The following is a 26,741-nucleotide window of genomic DNA, read 5'->3' on the forward strand; positions in this document are numbered from 1 at the left end:
CATTTTCCTATCCATAAATGGTCTTCCTTATGCTAGCTGCATACTTTTCTTTCTCTTTAAAGTTTTTGAGAACAGTTTAAACAGTAGCATACATGCCTAAAGTAAGGCAATAAAAGAACCGTTTTTCCCCTTGAAATCTTAAGCAATCCCAATATGAAAAACAGATAAAAGTGAATTGCCTTTGCTTAAAGGGCAAGGGAGGAGATCTACCCATTAGACTATCCTCTTGTTCGCCCCTCACTTCTACATCACTCAAGAGAGGGCATCGCTGTTGAATACTGGGGTTAATTTTATAATTGATTTCAGCTTTTAAAACCTCTTGCATAAGTTATTCTTCTTTTGTTGCCTTCCAACTTCCTGTTTCTTAACTTTAAAAAGACACTAACCACTACCTGACATTGTATTATATATTTATTGGTTTGGTTTGCTGTTGTCTGTTGGTTCTTCCGTTGGAGTGTAGACAACGTGTGGAGAGGAATCATCTGTTTTATTTACTACTGTTTCCTCAGGGCTCAAAAGAGCCCTGGACAAGTTGGTGCTCAGTAATTGTTTTTGAATGAACTCAAGAAAGAATGATACTTGAAGAATCTGGCTTCCACCTACTTCTGCTAAAACAGCTCTCAGGGGTCCCCAGTGGACTCTTGGTCACCATTCTGTGCCTGGAGAATACTTGAAGAATAGTGATCACCACTTCTTGAAACTCTCCCCCTGGAACTTCAGTGCCTTTGTGTTGTCTTAGGTCTGCACCTTCGTCCTTGCCTCTTCTGCTTTCTGCTCTTTAAATTAGGCATTTCTCTAGGAGCAAAGCAAGTATAGGAATTTTTTAGTTGGAGAATAAAAGGCGAAGGGCACTTCACAAGGGGAAGAACGTGTGTGCTATGGGAATGAACAGACTTGTTTAAGAAGAGGGAAGGATCTGTGATGGGTAGTGCATGGGGTTTGTTTTTGTTTTTGTTTTTAATACAAGGGAGTGACATGATTAGAGTTTGGAAAGAGGTCTGGCAGCTGTTACTGCAACAGCTCCTGTTGAAACATTATTGAGTGTCTAATTGTAATAACTCATCTTCCAACTTCAGAGACAACAGTTGACCAATCCATGCTTCAGTGCTACTGGAAAAAGATCACCAAGGCCAGCTTCAGTCGTGTCACTCCTCAACTCAGAAACCTTCAGTGGCTCTGTCTTGTTTTCTAAATTGAGAGTAAATTTCTCCCAGCCTTCAAAGTCCCACCCCATAAGACTCCAGTCTGACTTTTTTCTGTCTCATTCATCGCACATACTGTTGATTTTAGCCAAATTCTTTGCAATTTGTGTTTTGCTGTTTATTTTCTCTGTATATCAAAACTTTGCCCATCCTTCAGTAGCCACCTTGACCACCACCTCCTTTCTTGAAATCTCTGCTGGCTCTCACAATTAGATATGCTCTCCTTGCTTGTCAATATTGCAAAGCAGTCTGTACTTCTAAGTCATTTACATGCTTGTACTATGCCTTTCCTGTAACTGGGGGCTTCTTCTGGAAAGGGAGCGTCTTATACACACACTGCCTTGTCCCCTTTCACCCATTCAGTCTTTGCACAGTGCATTGCCTTTACTAGGAACTCACTAAATATTTGCTAAATTGAATTATCAAAATGATTTATTGGATTTTCAAAGCTAGGGATCATGAGTTGGACGATTTTTTTTTGTCCTCTGAGCTCTAATCATACTATTATATGTGTTGACATACTTGGTAAATATTTATTGAATTGAACTGAGATGTGTGTACTAAAGCTCAGGCTATAGTTTGTCCAACCTGTTTGAAGCATTAAGAAAAAAATCCATACCCAATTACAACAGTAAATCATGTGTAAAGTTGTGTGATAATGACACCTTTCTCCCCCTTTCTATCTAGGGAGCAGTAATGAACGAAATGGAAATAGAACTCATTGGAAGTGACAAATATGCTGCAAGATTTGGGGAATCCATAGTCAATCTTGGCGACATTGATAATGATGGCTTTGAAGGTAATTAAAAGTATCCAATTTGGTACGTGATTTCCACTTTTAAAGTGGCACATGGAAAAGAATATAATTGGAGTTTTATGTTGTTTGCCTTTCTATAGAAAATGGAGGCAGACTGGCATGCTAAGTTTTTTTTCTTTAGTGTTATCCCTGATTTCTTCTCGGTCGTCAGCTATTGATTCTTACTACTGTTAATAAAGAATGATATTCAACATACCTTATTTCATTGATTCTAAGGCACCATTGATTATAAGTTGTTTTATTATAAGTCATTATTTTATGTGCCCCTGAAAAAATGGTGCCTCTTAAACTGCGACTCACTATTTTTCTATTTAAAGAAGGACCCTGATTTCAGGAATACGAAAATGTGGGGGAAAAAATGTGCATCATAGACTCACTGGATAACAGTATTTAACTATCAGTGTAGTAAAGACACTGACAAAACCCAACAGGCTGGCCACAGAGCTGGAGCCGGGCTCTGAAAGCCCCCCTGCTGTGCCAGGCTTTCCTTGTTCAGCTGCCCTGTTGTGGGAAGATTTGGGGATCCCAGGAGAGAGTCCTGAGCGGTGGTAAGGGGGCAACTGGCAGACTCAAGGACAGTGGATATTTACCACTCGATAGGGGTGCGTTTCAATAATGGAATAGATGGTCTCATCAGAAGTGTGACTGTTGCCTAGATATCAGTCCTGCTGTTGAAGTATCTGTCTCTACCAGCCTTCCCTCTTAAAATTTGCTTTTTTTTCCAATCTAGTTCTAAGTGGTAACTAAGTCTATTAAAACTGTGTCTAAAATGATGAATGGGTTTGAAGGGAGAGTGTATAATTCCTCGAGTTCAGCAAATAAGTATTTGATATTTTCAGGACTCAGAATTGTCTTCTAGATATGGTCATTGGCAATTGGTATATGGTAGAAGTAGGTCAAAACTTACTTGGATACTGGACATAAGTGAGGGAGTACTGTAAATTCTCACTTTCTTAATATCTTCTTATGCCTAAATGCTTCATTCTACTTTAAATGTATAAAACATGTTATTCTACAAGGAGAAAGCTAGTTGGTTATTGAATATATGCTTCCAGTGAGCCCTCTTGAATGTAAGATAGTGTAATTTGGTATACAAATATTACCATTTCTGGATTTATTTTGCTATTTTTAAAACAAAAGGAGATTAAAAAGTATACATATATATTTCTATGGTTATGATTACACATAAAATTTTACATTAAAATATTTTTAAAATGTTATTATGATGTTACATTTCACAAGTAATCAGCAATTCTGTGATCTTTATTGAGGACTTATTTTTTTGTCAGTTGTACCATGCCAGGTATAGAGTATGTGCCATAATGAATGTAAATGTAGGAAATAGTGGCACTCCTTTTTATAGTTTTACAATCAAATGGAATATAAGATTAACACATGAAAAAATAAACATTATGTAAGTGGTAAATTTAGACCCAACCTAATAAATATCTGTGAAAAAAACATGGTTTTTGCACCTTGATATTTCATATACATTATATAAAGTAGTAAAATTCTTTCTTTTAAAAACAAAATCATCATTTAGTAAAATACTTATTTTGTTTACTTATGATTCCTTCCACATCCTCTTTTAATTGACACATCCGGGGAAGAGTATTCACTATTTTGAATGTATTAAAATATTTGAGAATGATTTTTCCATTTCTCATGTGCACATACACAGATGGTTGTTGCATATGACAGGATTTCCTTCTTTTTTATGGCTGAATAGCATCTCTGCTTTGCCCATGGCTATGTGTTTTCTACATTTTAGATATTAGCCAAGACCATGCTGATTTGGAAGTAGGCTCAGTGTGTCCTAGCTCTTTACTGAGGTCTTTAATTCTGCCGTCTCACTCTATCTGCCTGGGTGAGCCAGCAGGGCATCTATGTTTAATTTTTCATTATGTGATTCCCTATTCTTTTTCCCCATTTTCTAACTTAGTTTGTTTTTCTGGGATATGAGTGAAGTTACTTCACGTTCATGGCAGAGTGTGTGGGATTGTGTAGAAAAGAGATGAAAAACCCACCTGTTCTTTTTCCTTCCTTCTCCAGTCTTAGATGCAAATCAGACTTAATGTCCTTTTACTATGCACAGATTTGTGGTGTTTTGCATAGTAGACCTCAGTAATTTTGGCATTCATGACATCATTTTTTTATTGTTCTTCAAAAGAAAAAAATTAGAATATATTTCCTGTGTCCTTAGAAAAGCAAAACAAGCCATTTTCTAAGAAGATAACCAATCAATTTGGCAAGAGTCCAGTATAAAAATTTCATCAAAAGTATGAGAAAGTTAAATAGGTAATAGACAAACCTATTCAACCAATGTGACCAGACAGACAGATGATAGCATTTTAGCCATGAAATGCTTTTGGCAAGACCACTTATTTTTGGTGTAGGTTTTTTATGTTGAGCCCTGTCATCTGACTTCTGGACTATATGTTTGAATATTTTTTTGAGCAGAACCATAATAAAGTTCTGCAACTGTATAAACTATATGCTGTATTATTTTATGTGCTCCTGAAATGCTTATATATTATCAAATCATATATTGAACACTTCTTTCACACAGAAGAGGAGCAGGTGCTAGGAGGGGAGAATGTTGGTCATAACTTTATTGTTGATGATTTCATAGAACATGGTGATGGAGAGCACAGGTTGTGGAGCCAGACTGCAGGGTTTAAATCCCAACTCTACCACATCCTGGCTCTGCGACCTTGAGTGAGTTACATTCTGTGCCTCAGTTTCCTCATCTATAAAAAGTGAGGATCAAAAAGAATTTGATAGAGCTGTTGTGAGAGTTACACGGGTTACAGTGGGTTATGTGAGAATAACATGAATTACGTATGTAAAGCCTCTAGCGCAATGCCTGCATTGTAAACAGCATATAAATGCTAGGTGATGTTACAATTATTATGATCATACTAATGATAATTGTTATGGTTTATACTAACAGTGAAATAAATGTTCAAATGGAAAGTAAAAACAGTTGTCAAATATCTCTGTTTATTCTCTATGTTTTGTCCCAATGGTGTTGCATAGGCATGGAAAAACATAATTATTAATAACGTGTATTCTCCTTATTTCTATAATGATAGCTAGAACTTTAGGATATTATATAATAGATCCAAGTGTCATCTTAGGAAGTAAGAGTTTGGATCTATATATAAGATAGCCAAAGACCGAAGATACTTCAATATCTTCTGCTTGGAATTAAATTGAGCTGGGCCTTCTTAATAGTTCAGTACTATATGTACTTTGTATTTATAGCACTTAAGCAACCATGTTATTCATAGTTTCTATTTTCTCTTGGTTTTCTTATGTGAAAACATACCCTTAACAGATACTTTAATTACTTTCATTGGAACAGGAATTAATTCAGAAGTCATTTTGCAAATAAAGTAAAACTTAGAGCTCAAAATAAGGGTTCTTGTGGTTATAGTATTTATAGACGATAATAACTTATTATGTGCTACACACTGCTCTAAGCACTTCACATGAGTTACATCTTTCTATGCCGAGGATGAGTTCTCTTACAATCCTGTGCTGAGGTGAGGGAACTGAGATACAGAGAGGTTAAGAAATGGGCCCAGCATAGCACAGCTGGGCACGAGGGCAGTGCTGGGGTCAGGCCTGGCCATCTGGCTGTAGGACCTGTGTCCTTAACCATTCTGTTAGCCTGCCTCTAAGACCCTAAGATTCTAAGCTTCTTCCACACACAGACTTATCTGTACAATCCACTACATTGTTATGACAGTAACAGTATTTTATAATTTTTTTCTGTCCAGTGAGAAAAGTGTTTTTTGATAAGGAGTTTTCTTATGTGATATTAATTAAAGAGGATGAAGGTTAGTTTTCAGAGTTGCATTCTTTGCATTAAGAATTTATTTTCTGTCATTTACATTCTTGAATAGATGTTGCTATTGGAGCTCCACAGGAAGATGACTTGCGAGGTGCTATTTATATTTACAATGGCCGAGCAGATGGGATCTCGTCAGCCTTCTCACAGGTAGGATAATACTATTCTATTAATACTTTCAAAAGAAGCATTGGTAATAAAATCCTTCTTAAAACTTCCAGCGTTAATGTGGACTTATTTTTTTTAATTTGGTCTTTCCAATAATTAATACTGTTTCACCATTTTCTTACAATAACAGTAGATGGCCTCATTTTTAGGGTCATTAATAACTCTTTGAAACCATTTTTTTTCATAAATAAGAGTTCTGGTTCACTTCCATTCTAGCTTGTATTTAACCTATTAAAGACATTCTCTCTGCATTTCATCAAATTTATGTTCTGAGGTAATACCCATACTATTCCAAATAAGCCCATTTGGATTTGATTAACTGTGTCTTGCCCTATGGCTAAAGCCCCATGTTCCATGGAGATTGCACAGGGAGAGCAAAGACTCCTATCATACTCTGTGTTCCTTTTAGTGCAGAGCAGTAAGATGAGAGCACTTTAATAAAGTTCCCTGATCTAACTCTGACTTTACTTTCACATGTTGAAAAATCAGGGCATTTCATTGCGTAGAAAAAACTACATACACATGCAGAGAAGAGAAGTTTTTCCAAAGGTACTCTTATGGAAACATTAGCTAATACTGTTATCTTTGATTAGGCAAAAATAGGTAAATTGTTCTCTAGATAACACGAAAGATATATACTTGTCTAGTAAAGAATACTGATTCTCTTAGAACGGACAGCCCTGATACGTGTAAATCAGTATCTGGACATGAAATTAAACACATGGGATAGGAAGCACATATCAGACTTGAGTTGTCCTTGTCAAATACTAGGAAGCAATCTGGCTAAATGAGGTGGTTATTATAAACCTAAGTAGTAGGCTCCACTAAGTGACCATAGATGTCTTATTTTCTTATTATTTGTTTGGTTACTCATGTTGCTCAGGGAAATAAACACAGAGCCTGAAAAAAGACTGGGGAGAGAGTGTCAGGACTGTTTCAGGAGATCTTTACTACATAATTTTCCCGTTGCTCACAAAGTAAAGAAAGTGATTTTTTTTCTTGTCACAAAATAGATGTCAACTTCCCACTTCAAGCTGGAAACTACTCTTTCTCTTAGACACGTGTATTTGACTTAACTACGATGCATTTGTTAATAATGTGCCAGGGCATGTACCAGGACTCATTATTTAACTAAATCATTGTTTCTCTGGGATATTAGGTGTTCAAATCCTGTTTCCCACTCCACTTTACTATTTTTCAGAGAATTGAAGGGCTTCAAATCAGCAAATCATTAAGTATGTTTGGACAGTCTATATCTGGACAAATTGATGCAGATAATAATGGATATGTAGGTGAGTATAAAATTTACCATATTTTATAAATTGAAATAAACTCTGTTGTGGATGCTGCTTTATTGTGAAGTACATAAAACTGGTAGAGAAAAGTTCTAATTGACTAATGAGTTTTTTCCTTCATTTTTAAAGCTCTTTTGAATTCAAGGATGGGTCAGAAATAATCAAGTAATTCCTGAGCTCCGAACTGTTAGTTACTTAACACTTTATTCCTTGTTCCTGAAAAAATTAAAAGCATTCATGAAAATAAATCAAACACACAATGATGAAAAAGAAAGAGGGGTTTTTTGGTAATTTAAAAGGAGATTTCTGGGTGAATGTTTATAGTCCAAAAATTGAATCTTGTTTCAGTAAGGCTGTCTTTATAGCATATGTTTATATCCTAATGTTTATATTTCTACTATAAAGGGATGAATGTCATTGTAAATGAGCAGATTCAGACATATGTGAAATGAATCTTAAGATGTAAGCATACCTCTTCTAATTAATTTTCTGTAAATAGTGTTTTGATATAGTCAAAAGGTGATATGTAGTTAAGTATTTATGGCTGAAAGTAATTCTCTTTGACTAATGATGATCATTAATCTGTACTGTTTTTTATCCTCCAGATGTAGCAGTTGGTGCTTTTCGGTCTGATTCTGCTGTGCTGCTAAGGTAAGGTTGATACATTTCACTGCTTAATGACAGTTGGGCTTAATTTAAATGATGGGAGGCAGTTTTTAAAATCAGGGTGGTGACCTCATAACACTCCTTTTGATACTCTGAAATTTAATTATTGAACTTTAGGATATTTTTCCCACCTTACCTAGATATATACATAAATCATCAAAGTCAATATTTTTAGAAATTTAAATGAAAATTTCTTTTGATTCATACATGGACATGTAATTGGGTATATATACACTTATTATTAAAGAGTTTCATGAAATTACTTGATCACTGGAAACTGACAAAACAAATGTAATTGTCATCTTAAGGAAAAATAATTCTGCAATTAATATTGCTAATTTTATTTCCTTCTTAGGACGAGACCTGTAGTGATTGTCGAAGCTTCTTTAAACCATCCTGAGTCAGTAAATAGAACAAATTTTAACTGTATTGAAAATGAATTGCCTTCTGTGTGCATGGATCTAACACTCTGTTTCTCATATAAGGGCAAAGAGGTTCCAGGTTATATCGGTAAGGGTGCCCTTACGAGTTAATGCCTGATAGAATGTGCACTTCCCTCATAAATCTCTTGGTCATCTTTCGAGCTCTCTCTGTATATCACCATGGAGGGGTTTTTAGGGCAGGAGACAGCAGCCACCTGATAACCTTTCCTCTTCATCTTCTGGATTCTCGCTTTGTTCTAACCAATGAGCTGGACCCATTAAGGCTTTAGTTGTTTAGAGATTATGGCAGGAAGTAGAGCAAGAGTATCACTTGCTATCTTATTTAAGGTGAACTAATTGAGCTTAATCTGTAAGATCTCTTTAGAATAAAAAGAACATCACCACAGTTCCTCCTGTTTTACTAGGCTCACTGAAGTCTTGAGCTGGCTTAAGTTGGAGGCCTGAGAGGGGGAAGGTTCTTTTTTTCTTATTCTCTTCTCTTTGAGTAATTGAAGAAGCTTATCTGGAGTCTAGACCCTGATTCTAATTTCCATAAATAACACACATCTCTTAAGGATTTACTATGACTATCGGCTCCTAAGAGCCATGCCCATTTGCCTGTACATAGGCAACTCTCAGTGATCTGCTCTGGAGAAAGTATCTTTGATATGGCTTATCCAACATTGTGGTTAATCTCAAATAATGTATAGGTGACTTCATAATCATTACATTTTTTTCTAGCAGGTTAATGTTCCTAATTATGTTATATTTAAGCTAATATTAGAATAACTACTAATGAAACTAGCCCATGGTAGAAGAGAAGTATAATGGAGCTTACCATTTGGACATTAATAATTCATATATTTCCTGAGCCCCACAAGGCCTATCAAGAGTTGCTTGTTCCCATGACCCTGCAGGGTGTCATCTAAACATCATGAAGGGTAGCAGATACTTACTGAACCAAGCTATAGATATGTAGCAGAGGCCTCAGGCTGAATTAGCCTGTAATAAGAAGTGCAGAATGAGCCTGGTATTTCTATTTTAGATCAGATTCATTTTTTTTTTAATTTTAATTTTATTGGAGTATAGTTGATTTACAATGTTGTATTAGTTTCAGGTGTACAGCAAAGTGATTCAGTTATACACATATGTATATTCATTCTTTTTTAGATTCTTTTCTTACAGATATAGATAAGATTCATTTTTAATGGTACTCTGCAGAAGCCCTCATTAAAGATGCAGTGATAGGCCAGTGGGCAAAACCTTCATCCGGTTATTGATTGAAGAAGTAGCAGTTGGAGAGCATGACCCTAGTAACACAGTGACACAGACAAGCTGATGATTATCTGAGAGGCACACGTTAAACAGAGAGAACTATTTCCCTTTATGGAAAATCAGTATTCGTCGTACTACCAATTTCATTGTGACCAAATATTTCTTTAAATGATTGAAAACAAATATATGAAAATCATAAATAATCATAGCATTGTTACAAAACATGCTTTATAGTTGTCATAAAATGACTCCTTGGGAGAAATAATTCACATAGTAAGCATATTTAATAAAACCAGGACATTTTGCCACTTAACTGTGAACGGATTTTTATTTCCCTTGCTTCATGTGCTCTTGTCTGAGCTCAGGGTGATGAATTTGTAGATAGCTGTTTCAGTTGCAACTCTATCTCTGAGGCATTGAACCTCAGTTATAGTAATTTTGAAGCCAATTGATTTGGACTTTATTTTCTAAATAAAAGGAAGGTTGAAAGATTTATTTGACGTTTATAGGAGTGATGTAGGTTTTATACTTATGTTTCCTTGAAGTAGATAAAATCCTTCCAGAAGAGTAAGATACTCCTAAAATGTAAATGAACACTTGAGGAATAATATAAATTATTTTAAATATCACTTATGAATTATTTCTCCTATATAATGAATGACCTCTCAGTGGATTACTAGATGTAGCTTGTTTTGCAAAGAAGGCTTTTATTTTTCAATTTTTTAAATTGAGGTATAACTGACAAACAACATTATATTAGTTTCAGGTATAAAACATGAGATGATTCAATATTTGTGTATATTGTGAAATAATCACCAAAATAAGTCTAGTTAACATCCATCATCATATGTAGTTGTAAATATTTTTTTCTTGTGATAAGAAATTTTAAGATCTACTCTCTTAGCACCTTTCAAGTGTGCAATACAGTATGATTAACTGTAGTCACCATGCTGTACGTTACATCCCCATGACTTTTTTTGTAGCTAGAACTTTGTACCTTTTGATCCCTTCACCCATCCCCCACCCATCACCTCTGACAACCACCAGTCTGACAAAGAACCCTTTTAGATTCAAGAAATAGCTCTTTCTTTCTTGGTAAGATCGGTCCTGGAATTTTTTTTGGTTGTTGTAAATTTTCCTTAACTTTTTGGTTATTGAAGATCTTCTTTAGCACATCATTTACCATGTCAGATTTGAAATAAGTTCTTACCAAACTGCCAGAATATTTATTGAGAGAATGTCTGTATATATTTGTTTATTTTTACATAAATCAACACTGGAAGATCCAACCAGAAACCAATAAAAACAAGGAAGAGAAATAATCAGGGTCTAGGGCTGGAAAGGAGATGTCTGTGAGTCAGCTGTTTATGTAGGTTTGACTTTTAAACCATGTGTTCACTTCACGTTAAGAAAAAAAAATCAAAAGAAAAATAGCAACCCCTCAAATTGGAAACAAATAGAAATAAATGAACCCAACCATATATGAAATTAGTTCTGTAACCACACAAGATAAAATTATTCCAAGTGACATTTGGGTGCCTGTACTTCCTCAGTCAGACGTTCTACGGACAAAAGGACTCGAAGAAATCTGAAACTTTACTCAAGACTTTGATTATTAGTAACAACTTTGGTAGTGTAGCTGTGAAATGTTGATATGTAGGAGGATTAAGCAAGCAACTAAAAATGTTAATTTTAAAAGTAGAAACCTAGAGAAAAGTTTATAATTCTTTTTTTAAAATTTATAAAAATAATTTTTGAAATGTGTATTTTAAGTTGTTCCCTCTTTCATATTTCAGGTTAGTTTTTAGAAAGTTATTTAATGAAGAGAATTTAATATATTTCCAGTATTTTATATAACTTTGACTATTATCACTTTAAAAATAACAAAGCAAATGCCTTTAGATAATTATACTAATTGCAATTCTCTCTACATTTTTGCAGTTTTGTTTTATAACATGAGCCTGGATGTGAACCGAAAGGCAGAGTCTCCATCGAGATTTTACTTTTCTTCCAATGGAACTTCTGATGTGATTACAGGAAGCATAAAAGTATCAAGCAGAGTGGCTAACTGTAAAACACATCAAGCATTTATGCGGGTAATGTAAACTTGTTTCTTTTTGTTTTTGTTTTTTTTTACAGTGCAGTGTTTTTTTTTTTTTTTTAACATCTTTATTGGAGTATAATTGCTTTACAATGGTGTGTTAGTTTCTGCTTTATAACAAAGTGAATCAGTTATACATATACATATGTTCCCATATCTCTTCCCTCTTGCATCTCCCTCCCTCCCGCCCTCCCTATCCCACCCCTCTAGGTGGTCACAAAGCACAGAGCTGATCTCCCTGTGCTATGCGGTTGCTTCCCACTAGCTATCTATTTTACGTTTGGTAGTGTATATATGTCCATGCCACTCTCTCTCTTTGTCACATCTTACCCTTCCCCCTCCCCATATCCTCAAGTCCATTCTCTAGTAGGTCTGTGTCTTTATTCCTGTCTTGCCACTAGGTTCTTCATGACTTTTTTTTTTTTCCTTAGATTCCATATATATGTGTTAGCATATGGTATTTGTTTTTCTCTTTCTGACTTACTTCACTCTGTATGAAGTGAATACAGATGGAGTATTCCATGTATGTATGATGGAGTCAGACTCTAACTCCATCCACCTCACTACAAATACCTCCATTTTTTTCTTTTGATGGCTGAGTAATATTCCATTGTATATGTGCCACATCTTTATCCATTCATCCGATGATGGACACTTAGGTTGCTTCCATGTCTTGGCTATTGTAAATAGAGCTGCAATGAACATTTTGGTGCATGACTCTTTTTGAATTATGGTTTTCTCAGGGTATATGCCCAGTAGTGGGATTGCTGGGTCGTATGGTAGTTCTATTTTTAGGTAAATTTGTTTTTATTAACAGATATGTAAACTTCAATATTACCAATACGTTTAAATCTTATTGCATTGGTATCTTTTATAAAACATAGTGAAAAGCAAGTGTTACTTGAACTAGCTGATCTGTTGTTCCAGAGTCAAAATGTTAGATGATCCTGTGACAGACCTAGATAATTCAAACTCTACTTTTTGCCTCTTCCTTATTTCACATGTATCACATTTTACCGCATCACTGTTTTTAAAGATTTGCCTTTCCCTCTTCACAGTTGCTGTTGTCCCTCTCTGTTTATGCACTTGCCTAAAAATGTAAATGTCGAGTAGCTCTGCTGAGCCCCGGATCTATTCCTGGTAGATATTGGAGGGTGGGGGGGGGGGAGGCAGGGCAATTGGTTTATTTTTCATGTGACTTTAAGAAGCAGAATCCAACGTGACTGCTTTTGGATCGTGCCTTTGTCTCCATGCCAGCATTGTCGGTGATGTCAGTGGGAACTTGCACAGTTGTAGCGTGATGGGGATCATCTGTGGGCCAGGATGATGCCTCCCATGATGGTTTGGGGTATATCCTGCCAAAGCACAGCCAATTTCATGTTTCTTTTATTAAACCACTCATTCCCAAACTGATCATCACGTTCCTTGCATTGATCACATTTTATCGTATGAAGCAGTGCCAGGTCTTTTTCATTAGGGAATGGTGTACTTCATCAGAAAAACTACTGTCACAAAAAAGCCAAACTGTTCCCAGGAGCCTTTTCTGGGATTTCAAATAGTAGCCTCAGTTTAGAACTTAATTTTTCCTTAGATACTTATTCCAAGCAAATGCAAACAAGCATCAGGACTATTAAATGCTAACAGCAATAATCCCTATGCTATTTCCTCATTTCCCTTAACAGTTTTTATTGTTGTACTAGAGTAAAGCTATTAGATGGTTGAGAGCCAAAAGTATAAGATGATATTAGTGCAACCATCATTGATGTGGTGGGGATTAAAGAGGGTTTTTTTTTTTTTAATTCTGCATAGTTGATTTTACTCAGGTTAATCAATTTTAGAGACTAACATTGAGACCATTTTAAAGGGCAATAAAAGGACCAGCATCAGGCATTGACAGACATATTGTGTTGAATTTGTATAAATGGCAGCAAATTGATCTGATTTATTTAGTCCCGTTTCTTGACATTGTTCCTATGACTACGGGTTCATCAAAATTGTGCACTTTCTTCAGAATAGATTTGTACCAGAAATGACAATTTAGCAGAGGTTTCTGTGTTAGTTGCATGTATACTTGTCACTACCATGGTAACACAACAACAGCAGGTTACAGCCATGACTTTGGGCCATACTGTCAATGTCAAAAAAAAGCACTTAGCTCTGGAATTGGTACATAGAGGGACTGTTTTTGAAAAAGTGATTGTTTCTTCCAATATTTTTTTTCCTTCCTAACTTACCTTGCTTTTGTTTGGGACGTTTTAAAACTCATGCATAGAAAGGCAAAAGGCTACTCCAACGCTCTCCCTTGCAACAAATCCAAAGGCAGGTGTAAGAACCACAGAAACAGCTGCCCTAACCTTGAGTTTTGTCAAGGACCCCTAGCTGTTATTTAGGAGGAGATGAAAATATAATGAGTGCATTTCCCACCCCCACCAGCATGGTACCCGAGGCTTTCGGAAACATTAACTGGATCGTTCCTTTGTTCTGTAAAGCGCGTCCGGTGTCAGGAGTGTTAATATACATGTGCATTCTACCTCAATGCCCCTTACAGTGAAATAAGGTGACACTTGTTAATTATGTGCTCAGGGCCACAGCCCCCACCTCTCAGAGGACTCCCTGCCTGCTAGCTGGGCATGCTTTCTTTGCATAGCTCCCGTTGGCTGTGCCAATTAAGCTCCACTTCTTCCAATTAATAGATATTGAGTACCTACGTAGTGTCAGGTTCTGTTTGAGACATTTATATAGGTCAGTGACTGAAACAAAAAGATTACCACCCTCATAGAGCTTATAGTCTAGTGTGGTGAGACAACGGCACAAAATGTAACAATACACAATAGTAACAAATAATAACACAATAGCACAATAGTAACAAAAGGTAAATTTTATAGTATTTTAGAGCAGCAGACCTCAACCTTTTTGGCACCAGAAACCGGTTTCATGGAAGACAGTTTTTCCACTGGGGTCGGCGGGGGGGATGGTTTAGGAGGTAGAGTGAGTGATGGGGAGCGGCAGGTGAAGCTTCTCTCGCTCGCCCGCTGCTCACCTGCTGTGCGGCCCAGTTCCTAACAGGCCGCAGACTGGTACCGGTCCATGGCCCAGGGATTGGGAACCCCTGTTTTAGAGGATTATATGGGTGATGGAAAAAGGAAAGGAGAGCAGAGCACAGGGAATTATAGAGTGCTGGAGAAGGAGTGAAGAATGCAATTTTAAATAGGGTGGGCAGAGTGGGCCTCATTCAGAAGGTGACATCTGAGCAAAGACTTGAGGGAAGCAGAGAAGTTACCATGTAGATGTCTGGGGCAGTGGTCCGCAACTTCAGCATGCAACAGCATTGCCTGGGGGGCTTGTTGAAACACAGATTGCTGGGCCCCACCTAGAGTTCTTGATTCAGTAGGTCTTCAACAAGGCCTGAGAATTTGCTTTTCTGCAAAGTCCCCAGGTGATGCTGCTGCTGCCAGCTTGAGAGCTGTACTTTGAGAACCCCTGATCCAGGAGGAGAACATTACTGAAAGAAGAGCTAGGTAAAAAAAAGCATCAGGAAAAGAATGAGCCTGGTTGTTTCAGAAAACCATGAGGAGGCAAGGATGGCTGGAAGAGTGAGCAAGGGAGAGAGCAGTAGAAAAAGAGTCAAATCACATAAGACCCTGTGACTTTTTCTCCAGGTGACATGGGGATCTATTGTAGAGTTTGGGGCAGATAATTGACATGATCTGACTGAGTAATAAAAAGGAATACTCTAACTGCTATGTTGAGACTACCCAGTAGGCGACCACAGGTTGACGCGGGAAGAAGAGGACACTGCAATAAGCTTGGTGAGAGATCATGGCTCCAGTGAAGGTGGTAGCAGTGGATATGGTGAGAAGTAGTAGAAGACAGATTCTACAAAATTTACTGACAGATTGGATGTCTAGCATTTGAGAAAGAAAGGCTCCAAGACTACTCCAAAGTCATTAGCCCAAGCAACTAGAAGAATACAGTTTTCATCAGTAGGGCAAGGGAAACAACTTTTGGGTGTAAAATGTTGGAGTTCAGTTGTGGACCTGCTGAGCTGGAGAGACCTATTTTACTTTTAAGTGTAAACAGCAATTAATCATTTGTATTGTATATACTCATCTGGAGTTGGAGAGGGGCATGGAACTGGAAATATAACAATGTGTCTTTGGCATATGAATGGGTTTGAAAGTCATATGAGGTGGTTGAGGTCATCACAGGAGGAGAAAAGAGCTAAGGTCTGCACTCTGGACCCTACAACATGAAGTGGTTAGAGAGAAGAGAAGGTTTACAAAGGAGATGAGAAGGACTAATCAGTCAGGAAGAAAAACAGGAGCTTGTGGCATCCCAGAAGTGAAGTGAATAAAGCAGGGCAAGGAGAAAGGCATGACAGTGTTTTCAGTGCTTTCCTCTTAGTTGAAGAAGATGAGGGCTAAGAACTCACCATTGGGTTTAGCAATGTAGAAGCTATTGGTGATCATGACAACAGCAGTTCAGAGGAATAGTGGAGGAAAAGGAGGAGAGGAATTGGAGATGGAGTGTAGCTTATTCTTTCACAGATTTTTGCTCCAAGGGGAGCTAAAGAAAAGGGGTGGGGAGTCAGTAGCTGACAAGAGAAGTGAAGAGACTTTTTTTTTCTTTTAAGATGGGAGGAATAGCATGCTTTTATGCTGATGGGTGTGTTCCAATAGAGTAAATGAGATAGATAAGAGGAAAGAATCGTTGGCGCAAAGGGGGCAAAAAGGGTGAGATTAATTGTACAAATGAAAGGATTGATTCTAGATAGGCACATGCATAGTTCATTTGTTTATGTGCTTGCAGATGCTGGGCAGATGTGGTTGAGAGGACTGGAAGTTCTCTTCTGATTTCTTTAATATTATCAGCGAAGTAAGAAGCAAAAGCATTAGCTTCCATTGAAATGGGAGAAGTGGTGTTTAGAGTTCGGGAAGAAGATGTGAAGTAGTCTTCTAGGAGAGTGGGAGAGTGAGAAAGTACAGTATGGTCCTGAGATGGAGTTAGGCTCTAAGTTGCATCAGAAAGTGAGACGAGTCAGTATGGTGGTGGTTTTTTCCAGTCATGTTCAACCTTACAGGTGGGAGTAGATGAAGAGTTACAATCAACCATGGTTGTGGTCTGCCAATAGAGTGAAGCAAAGAAGGAACGCACGAGAGAGCGGAGGAGTATGCAAGGGAGTGGTTATATTTTTGGCCATGAAGATTAAGCAGGGTAAGGAGAGGAGAGAGGACAGCAAGAGGGTGTGTGAGGGACAGGGGAACAAAGTTGAAATGGAGGTCCCAGTGGGAGCAGCACATTGTTGGACTTGAGTATTAAAGAGAATGAGCCAGAAAGATTTCATCAGTATGACAACATGTTAGAGCCACTGGGAACCTGAAGGTGAGGAAAAGAATTGAATTTTATTTCTATTCTTGCTCACAATCCCTTGATGATCTCACATAAATGAAAGTCTTTAAACCTACTTATATTTAAAAAACCCATCACAGTCTTTGATAGTAGAGAATTTGGCTATTTTAGAAAATCCAAATCTTCTCATAATACTTGGCTTTTATTAAGTCCTTCTCTTTTAATCGCTCATTCTCTAGTGTCATGTATTGGATCTTCTTGGAATATAAGAGACATTGTTAGCAATCTAATAAGTATCACATCACTAGCATATACATTTGCTGGTATGTTATTTTTCTGAGACTATATGGTCATTTATCTGGTTGGTAAGCACATCAGTTTTCTCAAGTCTACTTCATCCACTCATAATTAAAACAGGTATTACATAAGATTGTTTTATGTGAATGGTCAAAATGTATTCCTCAGAAAATAAGAAGGCAGAAATTATTTTTTTCCTTATAGAACTCCATTTTTTGGTTGTTTATAATTATGCCAAGCTTTAATTTTTACTGTTAGAGACTTAAAATTATTAGATGTTATGAAAAGAGAATCTAGAATTTAGAGTTGGGAGTTAATAAAAGGTTTCTATGATAGAAGGCAAATGGTTAATTTTTTATGCCTTATAGTGTTTTATCTATTGAAATTCTGTTCTATTGGACCTCGCTTTTCCCTTAATGAAAATGTTTCCCCATCCATGTAAGCATATGAAAATGAATCTTTGTTATCTTCAAAGGTACAACTTGATTAGGTCTTACAGATTTCTTAGGACAAGATTTTAGGACAAAGGATAATTTTGAGGCTGTTTTGATTTAGAGAAATCCATTCAACAATTGGCAATAATTTTTAGAAATGTTGGAGCAGCCATGGTAGTGAGACTTACCTTCAGGTTTTTAGAGATATTTCTTGATTGATCTTGATGGAATCTCTGCATCAAAATACTCTCTGATGTTTGAGAAGAAAACAAATATTCCCTTCCTGTCTACAGCATTCCATAAAATCTAGAAATATTTAGCTTAGTCATTGGAACAGGAATGCCTGTCTCTACTGGTATCTGAGATCCAGTGAGTTCAGTGGCCTTAGTATGTTGTATAATAATCATGAAATCAACCTGCCTATGTATTTAGTAGATTAGTTTATTCTTTCTTTCCTTTGGTTTCTCTAAATTCTGGATTTTGGATTTCTGAAATAAAGGAATTTTATTTTGTTATCTAAGTCTTTAGGTGACTTATAAAACCCATCATTTTCAGTAATAACTTCAAAAAATGAACGTGTATTTGATTACTAAATATATGTATTTGTATTTTATTTGCTTATATTTTTAAGCTATACAAACACATAGTTTAATGAAGTACCATTTGCTCCGAAGTAGTTATATTTTAACCACTGTGGACCAATCCATATATGCATGCATTTCTGCTGAAAATCTAAATGCAGACAAACTATATAACTATACTGATATTATGGTATCCTAGAAGACGATTGATTATTCCAACATATATTAATTCTTTGTTAGATTACAAGGTCTTTGAAGACAGGATATTATCTTTTCCATGTTTGTATTCTTCTTAGAGCTAGCACAACTCATTACATAAGGCCCCCAATCAATCCATATTTAATAAATTTATAGATGATGTGTTCTCAGAGCTTTTTAAAGAATTCTGTGAGGGAAAATCTGTAATGTTCTATTCGTGTAGTGGTGAGGGCACCTGTCTTGGGGGTGTTGTCTTTTCTCAGGAAGTTGTAGTCCCAGATGTTTGACAGTTCACCCTCTGAAACATACTTACTAGATAAAGTGGTTATAATTACATGGGGCCTTGTTGGCTCAGATTCCAATCTATGCCTCAGTCTTACCTTCTCCCACCCCAACCCATTCCCCACATTGGCACCAGAGAGGCATTTCAAAAACACAAATCTGATCACATTCCTTGCTTAAAATTCTTCTATGTAAGAATTTTCCCACGCCCTTTCGAGTGTAGGTTAGGTGGCCCTCCCTCTTCTGTACTTGTGTCTGCATGTATCAGAATGCTCATTCCTCCACCACATGTGTGGATTTATGGCTTTTAAAGTGTAATGTAGGCACCGGCTTTCAGTTTTGTATCCCTAGATCCTGCCTTCTACAGAGTAGACCCATGAATAGATATTTTCACATGTTTATTTATACCTCAACATTATTGTTCATTAAGTAATATTTTATAAATATTTCTGGCTCCACCCTTTAAATAAATTCCCTCACTACATAAACACAATAGGATGACGTGGGCCTACAGCTCAGTTCTCAAGTTGGCCATAATAAAAATTTCTGTGAAAGTCAGACAAAAAGGCAGACTTTGTGTAATTTCAGGCATGTGCTAATTTGCATGCTTGTGCGTGCCCTGTTTTATGTAATTGTCCATAAAAATGTGGCATGGAATCTTCATTATTTTTAATATAGATAGCACATGCCCATCCAAATTAAAAATTTTAAGCAAATCTACTTTTTCCTCCTGTATATTAATTAGTCACTTTAAGAATTTTTGATATTATAATTTTTGTCCTTAGGTGGAGCTGTTAAGGTTAAGTAAGTGTGAATATCTGTCAAAAACAGTTCTTGCAAGAGTGCACGTACATTTTATATCTTGTGAGAAAGGCATAATTAATAGCTAATTAGGATAATGAAAGTAATATACACCAGATGTAGAGAAGACCTTGTGGAAAATTAGTATGAATTAGATAACATGTGATGTGGTCAAAGCAAGCTTGTTGAGAAGAATTAAAGCAGTGGACATGTGGAGGGACAGTCAGTGGCTGTCTAGCTCCTACACCTAGGGAATAATTTAATCAAGTTTGCTATTGTAATACTCAGGGCTTCAAGCTGTTCCATTTTCACAAGTTGATAACTTGGGATTTGGACCTTGATTTGCAGCATTCCTATATGGTCAAGGTTTCGAGTTGAGATGATCACTTACCAAGTAATCTAATAAAAACATCTCCATGTGTGAGAATGGAAAAGCCCTGAGAGATCTTGAGTACTCTGAGTCATGCTACACATCTTCCAGGTACCACTTAATTAATACAAGTCTAATAGTTGTATTAGTAGAAAACGTAGCTCATTTTCTATTTAGTGTTCACTGGTTGGCAATAGACTAATTTTCTTTTTTCTTATTCCTTCCAAATAGTCACCAGAATTAATTATAAGAAATTGAAATTCTGTAATTCCTTGGTTGGCTTATATAGCTACATTTTGCAGTAATATACACATAATAATTACAATATTTAACATCTATTGAGACCTTAATACATACCAGGCATTGTACTAAGTGTTTTACATATGTTATGTCATTGAATCCTCACAATAAGGTATAGGTGTCATAATCATCATTTTCATTATCATTATTATCAACCATTTTCAGATGAAGTAATTGTTCCATAGACAGATTATGTAAATTGCCCAAGGTTACATATAGATAACAAGTGAAGGACCTGAGGTTTGAACCCCCGTACTCTACCTTCAGACCACTTGCTTTTAACCAATTTATAAATATATATATTTATATTTATATAATTTATATATAATATTGTAAATGATGAGAGGAAACAATTACATCCTTTTCTATAATTACATAAAAAACATAGAATAGATATAGTCTTATGTGAAATGTCATCTTTATTAACTTCATTGATTTTTATCAAAAGTTACTATAGGCATAAATAGCATAGCAGTAATCTGTATGATAGGTATTTTTTTCTATTCAGTAGGGATTGTTAATTTATGATCTTTGGAAATCTGCTTTTAGGCAGAAATGTTTAAGCTATATTCCAACTCTGAATTGTCTAGATAAATAGAAATCCACTGACATTATTCAGTAGGAGGTCTGTCAATTACAGTGTCATGGATCTACTAAGGAACTCACTAACTGTAAATATAAACCTCATAAATATAAAACTCAATTATGGTTAAAATCAATATGTCTAGTCCCAGTGAAAACATTTGAGTTTCTTTAGTGGGACTTTGATGAATCTGTTTTTTTAAGATGAGAAGAAATGTAGATTGAAACGGGCATATGAAAAGTAGAGTCAAGCCAAGCTTTACATTTAAATTGTTAGTGTGAAAGACGAAGTATGTGACCAATCCTTTGAATATCTTCTGTGTATAGTAACAATTATAATACCAAAAAAAAGAAAAAAGAAAAAAACTGCATAGTTCCTGTGTAGGTGGACTATATCTGCTGATTGTGAGATTCTCTCTCAAATCCTGAGATAATATCTACTTTTAACTTTTGTTGTACATAAGCTACTTGTTCTATATAGATTTGCCATCAACATGTCTTATTTCATGCAGTTTAAATTGTCAACTGAATTCTGTTATAAATTCTCATGGATTACTTTATAGTGGAATCTTATTTGCCCATCCTCTTAGATAGGGAGAGAAATAAATGAGTCTGCTTTGTTCAGTATATTTTGAAAATCTCATATCTGTCTAGGCAGGGCTGCTCTGAGAAGTGCTTTCTAAGAGATGCCATGTTTTTTATCTTACTTGACTTCCATATTTTTTTTTTCACAGACTTGTGATTCTAGAACACCTTTACTATTTAAGGAAGTGTTTCCTTAATTGAATGCCAAACTATTTCAAAGTTATTTTCTTGTCAGTTATTTTAGTGTTTGTGCATGTTTATGTTAGCAAATAATTTTGATAGCAATGTTGTATATTCCCATTTAATGAGGGGGCTATTGAATAATCGAATGAAAAGATGAAATAAATTTTAAGTTCATGGGAAAATGTTTTTAAAAGAGAGAAAAATAATGCCTGCATGTAGAAATAAAGATTAAAATATATGAATTGGCAACCAGTGTAATAAACTCAAGAGTTGTTTCTTGGGAGACAGAAGACAATAAATTTTAAAAATCTAATCACTCAAAGACTTTTTGACTACATATAAAGAAGATTAAGAATGATAAATGCTATGTAAAAAATTAGTAAGATATTAAACTTAAAAGAGTGTCATACAGAGCAGAATGGATTCCAAATGGGTTACAATTCCTGTATCATTGATAAATAATTCCAGGAACTCTTTCTTTGTAAAGTGTAAAAGCACAATAAATGTAGAAAAACTGTAACAACTAATAAGAAAATTGTATGCATAGAAAATAGCATTGAAGAAAATATGCCAAAATGTAGACCTCCATAACTATTATTAGATAGTTATGTTTTTTCATTTTTAATACCTTTTGTCTTTTTCCTAATAAATGTGATTGCTTTTGTAATGTGTGAAAATAGTTCAATTTTTTAACAATTTAGCTTAAAAGGAAAGGATTTTCTTTGACTTCTATATATTGTGTTTGACCTTATGCAGGAAAGGAGGGACTTTATATATATTTTTTATTTAGATGCTTATTTTTGTTATTAATTCATGTGGTTTTCAATTTCTTTAGAAAGATGTACGGGACATCCTCACCCCAATTCAGATTGAAGCCGCTTACCACCTGGGGCATCATGTCATCAGTAAACGAAGTACAGAGGAATTCCCACCACTTCAGCCAATTCTTCAGCAGAAGAAAGAAAAAGACATCATTGCAAAAACAGTAGGAATTTTTTCCTTTATTTGAAACATCATGTGACATATAACTGACGAAATTTTTTTGAAATAGTACATAGTTCTGAGGAAATGAACTCTCTCTGAATTTTTTTTATATTTTAATGAATTTTTTTATAAAAAGATTTATGGTATGTCTTGTTTTCCATTTTTCTTTATTTTGTATATTCCCTTTAGGATATTGAACTGAATACTTTTAAATATGCATTTAGTCATAACAGTGGTTTCCCATATACATAAAATGTTAATTTTCTCTCCTCGATGCCTTGCCAGTGAAGAAAATATATTTCCAGAGAGCACTCCTAATGGAAGTGAGTTGCATTCATGAGTTATTCAGCATTGTCATGTGTGTTCAGCTTATCTTTCTCATTTTCTGTCTCCTTCTTTTTCAGTTTGTCTCCCTCTCACTCACCCTACCTACAGATTCACTCATGTCTTGTTAGTCAGATTTTACTCATTTATAAACATGTATTTATATTACACAACAGTTTCTCTTTTTAACTTAACTGTGTGTGCATTTTGAGATGGATCCTGCATTCCAACCAGTGAACTGCTTTTTAAAATGTATCCCTAAAGTGATGAAAGGGAAAAACCTACAACCAAGATTACTCTACCCAGCAAGGATCTCATTCAGATTCGATGGAGAAATTAAAAACTTTACAGACAAGCAAAGGCTAAGAGAATTCAGCACCACCAAACCAGCTTTACAACAAATGCTAAAGGGACTTCTCTAGGCAGGAAACACAACAGAAGGAAAAGACCTACAATAACAAACCCAAAACAATTAAGAAAATGGTAATAGGAACATACATATCAATAATTACCTTAAATGTAAATGGATTAAATGCTCCAACCAAAAGACAGAGACTGGCCGAATAGATAAAAAAAAACCCCGTATATAGGCTGTCTACAAGAGACCCACCTCACATACAGGGACACATACAGACTGAAAGTGAGGGGATGGAAAAAGATATTCCATGCAAATGGAAATCAAAAGAAAGCTGGAGTAGCAATTCTCATATCAGACAAAATAGACTTTAAAATAAAGACTATTACAAGAGACAAGAAGGACACTACACAATGATCAAGGGATCAATCCAAGAAGAAGATATAACAATTGTAAATATTTATGCACCCAACATAGGAGCACCTCAATACATAAGGCAAATACTAACAGCCATAAAAGGGGAAATCGACAGTAACACAATCATAGTAGGGGACTTTAACACCCCACTTTCACCAATGGACAGATCATCCAAAATGAAAATAAATAAGAAAACACAAGCTTTAAATGATACATTAAACAAGATGGACTTAATTGATATTTATAGGACATTCCATCCAAAAACCACAGAATACACTTTCTTCTCAAGTGCTCGTGGAACATTCTCCAGGATAGATCATATCTTGGGTCACAAATCAAGCCTTGGTAAATTTAAGAAAATTGAAATCGTATCAAGTATCTTTTCTGACCACAACACTATGAGACTAGATATCAATTACAGGAAAAAATCTGTAAAAATTACAAACACATGGAGGCTAAACAATACACTACTTAATAATCAAGCGGTCACTGAAGAAATCAAAGAGGAAATCAAAAATACCTAGAAACAAATGCCAATGAAAATGACACGAAGACCCAAAACCTATGGGATGCAGCAAAAGCAATTCTAAGAGGGGAGTTTATAGCAATACAAAATCCTACCTCAAGAAACAAGAAACATCTCAAATAAACAACCTAACCTTACACCTAAAGCAATTAGAGAAAGAAGAACAAAAAAACCCAAAGTTAGCAGAAGGAAAGATATCATAAAGATGAGATCAGAAATGAATGAAAAAGAAATGAAGGAAACAATAACAAAGATCAGTAAAACTAAAAGCTGGTTCTTTGAGAAGATAAGCAAAATTGATAAACCATTAGCCAGACTCATCAAGAAAAAAAAGGGAGAAGACTCAGATTAATAGAATTAGAAATGAAAAAGGAGAAGTTACAACTGACACTGCAGAAATACAAAAGATCGTGAGAGATTACTACAAGCAACTATATGCCAATATAATGGACAACCTGGAAGAAATGGACAAATTCTTAGAAAAGCAGAACCTTCCAAGACTGACCCAGGAAGAAATAGAAAATATAAACAGACCAATCAGAGCAGTGAAATTGAAACTGTGATTAAAAATCTTTCAACAAACGAAAGCCCAGGACCAGATGGCTTCACAGGCAAATTCTATCAAATATTTAGAGAAGAGCTAACACCTATACTTCTCAAGCTCTTCCAAAATATAGCAGAGGAAGGAACACTCCCAAACTCATTCTGTGAGGCCACCCTGATACCAAAACCAGACAAAGATGTCACAGAGAAGGAAAACTACAGGCCAATATCACTGATGAACATAGATGCAAAAAACCTCAACAAAATACTAGCAAACAGAATCCAACGGCACATTAAAAGGATCATACAGCATGATCAAATGGGGTTTATCCCAGGAATGCAAGGATTCTTCAGTATACGCAAATCAATCAATGTAATACACCATATTCACAAATTGAAGGAGAAAAACCATACGATCATCTCAGTAGATGCAGAAAAAGCTTTTGACAAATTCAGCACACATTTAAGATAAAAACCCTCCAGAAAGTAGGCATAGAGAGAACTTACCTCAACATGATAAAGGCCATATATGACAAACCCACAGCCAACATCATTCTCAATGGTGAAAAACTGAAAGCATTTCCTCTAAGATCAGGAACAAGACAAGGTTGCCCACTCTCACCACTGTTATTCAACATAGTTTTGGAAGTTTTAGCCACAGCAATCAGAGAAGAAAAAGAAATTAAAGGAATCCAAATCAGAAAAGAAGATGTAAAACTGTCACTTTTTGCAGCTGACATGATACTATACACAGAGAATCCTAAAGACACTACCAGAAAACTACTAGAGCTAATCAATGAATTTGGTAAAGTAGCAGGATACAAAATTAATGCACAGAAATCTCTTGCATTCCTGTACACTAATGATGAAAAATCGGAAAGAGAAATTAAGGAAACACTCCCATTTACCATTGCAACAAAAAAAAATTAAATACCTAGGAATAAGCCTACCTAAGGAGACAAAAGACCTGTATGCAGAAAATTATAAGACACTGATGAAAGAAATTAAAGATGATACAAACAGATGGAGAGATATACCATGTTCTTGGACTGGAAGAATCAACATTGTGAAAATGACTCTACTACCCAAAGCAATCTACAGATTCAATGCAATCCCTATCAAACTACCAATGGCATTTTTCACAGAACTAGAACAAAAAATTTCACAATTTGTATGCAAACACAAAAGACCCTGAATAGCCAAAGCAATCTTGAGAAAGAAACACGGAGCTGGAGGAATCAGGCTCCCAGACTTCAGACTATACTACAAAGCTACAGTAATCAAAACAGTATGGTACTGGCACAAAAACAGAAATATAGATCAATGGAACAGGATAGAAGGCCCAAAGATAAACCCATGCACATATGGTCACCTTATTTTTGATAAAGGAGGCAAGAATATACAGTGGAGAAAAGACAGCCTCTTCAATAAGTGGTGCTGGGAAAACTGGACAGCTCCATGTAAAAGAATGAAATTAGAGCACTCCCTAACACCATACACAAAAATAAACTCAAAATGGATTAAAGACCTAAATGTAAGACCAGACACTATAAAACTCTTAGGGAAAATACAGGGAGAACACTCTTTGACATAAATCACAGCAAGATCCTTTTTGACCCACCTCCTAGAGAAATGGAAATAAAAACACAAATAAACAAATGGGACCTAATGAAACTTAAAAGCTTTTGCACAGCAAAGGAAACCATAAGCAAGACGAAAACACAGCCCTCAGTATGGGAGAAAATATTTGCAAATGAAGCAACTGACAAAAGATTAATCTCCAAGATTTACAAGCAGCTCATGCAGCTCAATATCAAAAAAGGAAACA

At 35.7% G+C, this 26,741-nt stretch overlaps 1 protein-coding gene across 2 annotated transcripts in view; it reads left to right on the top strand.

The window, feature by feature from the left end:
- ITGA4 (integrin subunit alpha 4) overlaps positions 1-26,741 on the top strand; it is an 81,565-nt gene that overhangs the window by 26,702 nt on the left and 28,122 nt on the right. For both annotated transcript variants that reach the window (XM_082466679.1, XM_082466678.1), the window contains exons 10-16: positions 1,890-2,001; positions 5,931-6,025; positions 7,245-7,335; positions 7,944-7,989; positions 8,360-8,514; positions 11,643-11,797; positions 22,600-22,749. In XM_082466679.1, coding sequence (XP_082322805.1) covers positions 1,890-2,001; positions 5,931-6,025; positions 7,245-7,335; positions 7,944-7,989; positions 8,360-8,514; positions 11,643-11,797; positions 22,600-22,749 — 804 coding nt within the window. The remainder of the gene's footprint in view (positions 1-1,889; positions 2,002-5,930; positions 6,026-7,244; positions 7,336-7,943; positions 7,990-8,359; positions 8,515-11,642; positions 11,798-22,599; positions 22,750-26,741) is intronic.

This window comes from Balaenoptera physalus, assembly GCF_965194825.1.
Source record: "Balaenoptera physalus genome assembly, chromosome: 6".
Taxonomy (NCBI): Eukaryota; Metazoa; Chordata; class Mammalia; order Artiodactyla; family Balaenopteridae; genus Balaenoptera; species Balaenoptera physalus.